General features: G+C 45.3%; 1 protein-coding gene across 1 annotated transcript in view; it reads right to left on the reverse strand.

Moving 5' to 3' along the window:
• The window catches only part of LOC308149407 (amyloid beta precursor protein binding family B member 2-like), a gene marked incomplete at its 5' end in the record, with an annotated part of 13,207 nt that extends 6,178 nt beyond the window's left edge, over positions 1-7,029 (reverse strand). Inside the window, 5 exons of the mRNA XM_080521135.1 lie at positions 1,065-1,152; positions 2,238-2,352; positions 5,984-6,111; positions 6,769-6,915; positions 6,991-7,029. Of these exons, the coding sequence (XP_080377261.1) occupies positions 1,065-1,152; positions 2,238-2,352; positions 5,984-6,111; positions 6,769-6,915; positions 6,991-7,029 (517 nt within the window). The remainder of the gene's footprint in view (positions 1-1,064; positions 1,153-2,237; positions 2,353-5,983; positions 6,112-6,768; positions 6,916-6,990) is intronic.
• Positions 7,030-7,563: the final 534 nt, after the last annotated feature.

The raw sequence follows: 7,563 nt of genomic DNA on the forward strand, positions 1-7,563 counted from the left end.
TGGTGCACCTGAGCCAAATACTGCGTGAGCGTATAAATGAAATCCTGCAGGACAAGCCAGTCATTCTTCTCTCTGACAAAGTGACGGCGAACAGGAGACGGACCGGTGAGTGATGACGGGAAGGGCTGCTTCTTATCACCTTCATGACTAAATGGGAGTCGGCCTGGGTCACAAATATGCTTTGGCATGAAAGGTACAGCTGTTTATGTTCAAATGTCGGGATCAAAAGTAAAGAACTTCTACGTAAAATGGAATTCCCCCGAAACACCTCGTGCAGCAAATGAAGTACAAAGTACCTGTGCATGCATGTGGATGAGTCTGTTTGTTTTCTCCTTCATTAAGAGGGCTCTGCTCAGCGTATCTGTTTTTTTAGACTGTAAACATAAGAGTCATCTGTTATTTACAATATTTTTTAGTTGTTTTTTTTTTTTTTTCAGTGCACTGGGTGATTGATTGTCAACCAAACTTAAATCACCAACAATTTCTGCCCTTGGTGGTTTAGGATTTAATAAATTGTGATCGCACTGCTAAACTATGATTTTGTTTTGGTTTTTTTTTTTAGGCTGCTTATTTTCTTAAAACGGATCGGAATTGTCTTCTGGAAGTAACAGTTTATCTTGCTGCTGTCAGCGCTGATGAAATGTCTTGATCTACCTCGGGAACTATACGCAAACGCAAACTGGAGTCTTTGACTTTTATCTGTATTTTGCAACTATTTAACCAACTGTCAAACAGACGAAACAGAGCAGCGATGCTGCAGAGATGGAAAAAAAAAATTTAAAAAAAAAAGACCGCAAGCTGGTAAATATGGATGTAAACAATGCAGGATTTTAGTTATTCATGTTCTGAATGATTTATAAGGACACAAATGTATTCACAACATATGTCAAACCTCTAAAACACACCCACACATACCATGAAAATGCACTTTGAATGTAAACGCAGCTTCGGTGACCAGGAAACGTCCACAGGTCACATTTAAGGCTTCAAAACTGATTGGATGGCTCTAAAATGACTCGTTATTTATTTTGGGCGGCACATGTCTAAATAAGCACCATGACTACCTTGCAGGGGGAGATCCAGGCCCGCTTGCATTCTGTCCTGGAGAGAACCTCCTGCCATGGCTTTGGCATGCTTTCGCTCTGTCATGATCTGGAGGACGAGAGTGAGGAAATAATGATTGAAAGCCAAAGGAGAAAATGAGTATACCGGAGGAGGGTGAAGAAGAGGGAGAGACAAAAATGAGTGCTGGAGAGCTATGGGGGGGGGCTTTAACAAGAGAGCCCGTATTGACGTGCACAACATGGACAATTGGTTCCTCTCAAGTTTCAGTATCGAACTCATTGTCGGTTCAAGAACTTTTCAAATGTGCCTTTAAAAAAAAAAAATCCACGAAGTTGAATTTACCAATAGAGTACGAGTCTGTGTGGATGGAAGAACAATTCAAAGATGCCTTCCAGAACCAGATTAACGGCTGAGGCTGCAAATGTGTTCTATGGGGACAATAGGCAAGTCTATCAATTCTATATTTGGAGCAGACACAACAACAACAACAACAACAACAACAACGTGTTTTGAATACCGTTCTTTCAGTGCTGCTTGAATTCATCTGCATCCAAAAAAACTCTCTTGAACTGTTCTGGAGGCATAAAGCCTGAAATTTGGTTCACATTCTTGAGTCCGATATATTTTTCACACTGAATGAAGTTCTCAACAGATAGATATATATATATATATACATTTTTTTGCTTTAAAATAATTTTTATTGATTTCTTTATGATTTTTGATTTAAACATTATTTCAGTCAAAAGTTAAAAAAAAAAAAAAAATGACATGCAAGACAGAAAATTCCCAAAAAGGAGGTCTATTTTACCCTATAAAATATTATTTATTACACATAATTGCCATATAATCACTTCTAATCTCAACCGAAGAACCACCTTTGGTCGTAAAGTGTTCATTTCTATGGATTCTAATTTGTGCGCTTCAAGAGGCAAAATTAAAATCTCAAGTACCCTTCCAGTGTTCGAAGTGATGCATTTTTAGTAAGTGCTCCATAATACATTTGACTCTGTGTCATAAACTTCCCATGTGCTTCGGGAGGATTAGTGTGTAATAAAGTCTTGTTCGCTTCTTGTTGACTGGGAGGAGAGACGGTGAACCATACAGCCGAGTCCATTGGTCCAAAACCGGACTTGGCCTGGCGTGTTCGTCCTGTCCAGGCCTTCGGGACTCACCCGGGAGCAGATCTCATGCAGGCTGGTGGCGATGGCTTTGGCCGGAGTGTCACAGCGAAACACATGACATTTCAGGATCCTGGTGTTTTTATCCCTCGCCACGTACGCAAAGTCCCTGAAAAGAGGTGGAAGGCACCGAGTTAAAAGTAACACAAACTGCAACGCGGCTTTGTTGATTTCGGCGAAGCAGAGATTCTACATGAAGCACTGCTGTGGATTCATCGGGTTTGAATATGTGTGCCCACTCTTGGGGAAAGAGAGGACGGGAGACGTATGAAACATGAACTGACCTTTATCAGTGGGATGAGTAAAGGAGAGAGAGAGACACACACACACACACGCACGCACAGAGTCGATGGACCCCAGAGATCAATAGAGCAGCGTGATGCAAGAAGGAGCTGAATAGAGTGACAGCAGGAGAGAACTTTCCCCTGGGCCCACTGGAGCCGAAAACAATCTAACTCTGCTGAATAGGAGGAATGAAGAACGAAAAGAGGAAGGGAAGGAGACGGGCGGGGGAGAAGCGAGGAATGAAGACGTTTGATTCTTTAAAGAAGAAATATCGCCGCATCAAATTAAACCACTGCCTGATTTACGTCGTTCAGAAATGCACAGAAACCGATCTGAATAACTTCCCTCCATCTCCAAATCTTCAATATGTCATGTCGTAGGAAACACGGGGCCTGAGGGTTAACGAGATTTCAGACCCCCCGGGGGAAAATATCCACCAAAACCTTATTTGCGCATTTGTGTGTGTGTGTGTGTGAGTGTGTGTGTGTGTGTGTGTCTGTGTGTGTGTGTGAGTACACACTTAAAAAAAAAATATCTTGAGGATCGACGAGGACAAAGGAGGTCACCCTCATTTCATTTCCTACAACTATGATTGTGTGTGTGTGTGTGGCGTGTGTGTGCGCGCGCGTGTCTGTCCAGTACATGAAGAAAATTGAGACGCAGAGGAAATGAAACAATAAAGAATGACAGATGATGGAGAGATACTGGATGGAGGGAGTCATGTATGAAATAAAGGAATGTGTTTACCTCTCTCTGTATCCAAGAAAGCAAGGAAGGAAAAGGCAGACAGTTAGTGGAAGGGGGAGGAGGGCGGGGGGGGGGGGGGGGGGGGGGGGGGGGGGGATCCACCACACCAGCCCCCTGCTGTGTGACGAGAGTCCCACTCGCTCACACACACACACATGCAAAATTAACCTTGAGTGACATATTTCCCTTTCATGCCACCGCCCACATTCCTGCAGAACTACCGTGCAGAAGAAAAAAGAAAAAAAAAAGAGTTTGCGGAGCAGTGTGGTTGAAATCCATGTCTTGAAACGGCGAGGGGTAGATGTGAGCTGCACTGCAGGCAATTTGCTACGTACACTTAACCTGAAACTGAAATATGAAAAAGTGAAAGAAATTGAGCAAGTTAGCGGGCGGATGAATGGCGGGACGGGAGACGGGAGACGGGAGACGGAGACTCAAGGCTGGACGCAATTGAACTTAAATTGGTCTGTTTTCTAAAGGACCCCGGAGGCAAATAACCTGCAAGTGTCTCTCAAAAGCAACGCAAAGAGGAAGTTACCGAGACACGAGCGCGAAGAGCGGGGGGGGCATAATGAGACGAAATGTGAAACACCGGGAGAGAAAATTGGTAGTGAACTGCAGGCGCGTACCAGATAAAGATAAATGCGTGAGGATGAGGGCAGAGTAAAACACACAGATGAAGAGGGGAAGATAAAAGTCTGGGGAAAGCGAGAAGATGGGAGAAGATGGGGGGGGGGGGGGGTGATATCTCATTCTGAATATAATCTAATCATCATCCTGACGCCCGTGAAAATGTCAAGGTTGCTGTGGGAATGTGTGTAATCTCAATGGTGATAATGAGTTTCCAGGCCCACCATGAGAGGTGGGAGGCAACGGAGGGTGGGGGGGGTAGAGATAGAGAGATAGAGATAGAGATAGAGATAGAGAGAGAGAGAGAGAGAGAGAGAGATAGAGATAGGAGAGAGAGAGAGAGAGAGAGAGATAGAGAGAGAGAGAGAGAGAGGAGAGAGAGAGAGAGGGAGGGAGGGGAAATCCCCGCTCCAACAAGGTTTAGCATTACTTTTTATATCAACGCCACTCAAACTCATGAATAAACTAACAAAATGGAAATTAGCGCGTGAAGCCGCAGACATTTATCTTAACTGTCTGGAAATGAAGCAGATGTGGAATATTGGAAAATTGCTTGCATTTCTTTTCTTTTTTTCCTTTTTTTTTACAGATAAAAATAATGTTTATGGTTACTGCTGTGCAGCAACATATGTCATTGAAACTGCCTGTCGTGTACACAGAAGCTTTTCCCTTTAATTCCAGTGGTTGCATACTCAAAGCAGCACAACTCTTCAACACATCACGCCGTTGTGTAATCACTCCAACCCTCGTTCAACCAAACATATACATGTTTCGCCCCACCTGCACGTGCACACGTCAGATCAGCTCCGTATATACAATCGACACAGAAACACCACTCTACAAACTAAGGCCCCTCCTCAGCGGTCACTCTTCTTTTTCTTGCGCCTTCGTAAGATAATAATCCCGAGTGATAGCTCCACAAGTACGACGAAAACATTCCCATATACTCACAGTTTGTCTTGGCAGGTAATCCTGTGAACGCAAGTGTCTCTTCACACTCACAGCATCAATCCCTGGCAACGCTGCGTGCGTGCACACTCTCCTCAACTGTCCGGCTCCACACCCAGTGAGCACTAACCATACCTCCCCCTATGGCAGCTTCATCCCCCTCTCCCTCTCTTCTGCCAAACCCCCCCCCCACCACCTCTTCCAATCCCTCTCTCTCTCTCTCTCTCCTCCCTCTGCTGCAACTCGAGTATTCCCACTGCTCAGACGCCTACTATTTGTAGGTGAATACTATTTTGCTCAGAATAAAGGCTGAATACCCCGTAAAACTGCTTTGAGTTATCAACATACTGTAAGATGCCACATCTGAATGATCACGAGTGTGTTCGCGACAAAATCCCGTCGCACCGGAGTCCTGCAGCGTTGCACGCCACCCCAGCTTTCAGATAATCTCTACAGGGCTTGAATCCTGTAGCGGCAAGTAGTAGCAGTGCACGGCGCCCTCTGCTGGACAACAAGCATCAGTTCCACATTATGTTTCTTTTAAAAAGGCGAACGCTTCATACGTCCATGGAGAGGCCATAGAGCTTTTAATCTACGTTGGGGGGAAAAACGGCATCATGTCAGTGTGCTGCTGATTTGTGAACGTGCCTTTAAATTCATCTGGTAGGGACAGAGAGCCAGTTGGGAATTGGTGGTAAAAGAGAATAAAGGCCATTCTCTCCCTCTCATCCTCTCCTTTGTACTGATGAATTAATCTTATGTTACCATCCCTTCATCATCAATCATTAACCACCCCCATGACCCTGTCACTGCACCGCCTGTCTGCTTGCCCTCATTTGTTACCGTGACCTTTTTACAAAGTGTGCGCGGAAACATTCACATCTCAACTTTATCAAAAAAAAAAAAGTACCTGCGTTTTTTTTTTTTTACCCCAGCAACGGAAGATAATTAATTATCTGCCCAGAAAACCTTCCGCAAGACCCCCGTTATAGACGAGTTACAGGTGATTGAGTACATTGTTTCTCAGAGCGAAATGTCCACACCCAAATTGTGAGTCGGGAGAAGCAGAAAGAGTAAAGATGTGTTCCTGTAAAAAACAACAAAAACAAAAAACAAAAAACGAAACTGACCTGCCGTTGTCTCTGCCGACACCCCAGACTCGGATACTTGCAATTGGCTGAGAGTGAAGTACGCTGCGATCCATGGGGTCGACCAGGTTCAACATATTATTCTCCAGGACCAGGTACATGTCCTTCCCCTGAGCGCACACACACACACACACACACACACACACACACACACACACACACACACACACACACACACACACACACACACACACACACACCACACACACACACACCACACACACACACAGAGGCACAAATTAGAACATATATCCTGCAGGATCATTTGTGAAAACAAGTGGCTCTTGAAAGGTCACGTGTTTTCCTTTACTTTACCTGCAAAGTATATTTGCCTTTGGTGTCTGGTGTAAAAGTGGCGATGCATGTGTGCCTCTCTGGCTTTGAGGGCCACTAAATAAATGATTGAGCTCTAAAAAGAAGGGGGGGGTGGGGGTGGATGAAAGGTTGCTGAAAAAAGGATGCAGCTCTCTCTCCCTCTCTTCTGTCACATAAATAAAACGGACAGCAGCGAGAGCGAAAGTCTTTGGAACATTGCTCTGCTATTTTTCCCTTCCTCGCTGCTCCCTCCATCTTTCCGCATACATTTTAGAACACTGCGGCCCCTTGTTAACTGCGCTGATCTTTTCTTCCACCAAATGTTTATCTTTTAATCCGTCGTCGTAGTTTGCCATCGTCCCTCCCGAATCCCTCGCGTCCAAGACTACGAAGCCGTTTCCCTTGAGAGGAGCAGCCAAAATATGCCATGCCTGTTGCACAACCCTCCTCACCTCTCCCCAGATGCCAACGGTGTCTCGAATGTCATTCTTGCAGTAGGACAGCTGTCGGATGCAGTTGTTCACCGCAACGCTGCTCTTGCCTGGTGCCAGGTCCCTCCTCGGCCATCTCCACCAGCCCAGAGACCGCACTGCAAAACACTGGGAGAAACAACACAACCGCAGCACATGATGACACCACAAAGAGCTCTGATACAGTTAAAGTCTTGTGTTGACCTCTACGTCTCGTTGTGGCAAACGGGGGGCCACCGTTGTAACGTGTCACGGCGGACGTTTTGAACCGAGGCTAATTTCAACTTCACGGCGGAGAGCAGACGGGCGATCGGGTGGAGACGACAGAACGTTGTCGGTAGATGGTCAGAGGCAAAGCGTGAGAGAGAGAGACCAATCCATCTGCTCTCATCAAGCATTCATTTGATTTCAGTGGCTCATTCAGAAAGTGCTCTGTGGATTATATAGGTCAGAGAGAGAGAGAGAGAGAGAGAGAGAGAGAGAGAGAGAGAGAGAGAGAGAGAGAGAGAGAGAGAGAGAGAGAGAGAGAGAGAGAGAGAGAGAGAGAGAGAGAGAGGAGAGAGAGAGGAGAGGAGAGAGAGCGAGAGAGAGAAACCACTGAAAGGCTCAGAGGCACACTAAACCCACAGCATCACAGAGGCAACTTTGTTGTATGAAGCCTGGTTTAAACTAGATTCACAGACAGAAATTATGTGGGATGTTATTAATAGTTCACTCCCTTAAAAAGAGGGAAAGAAAACCCGTGATACTCTTGCTACTGCAGTGGGCTCTTTGCTG

The sequence above is a fragment of the Blennius ocellaris genome (genome assembly GCF_963422515.1).
Source record: "Blennius ocellaris genome assembly, chromosome: 3".
NCBI lineage: Eukaryota > Metazoa > Chordata > Actinopteri > Blenniiformes > Blenniidae > Blennius > Blennius ocellaris.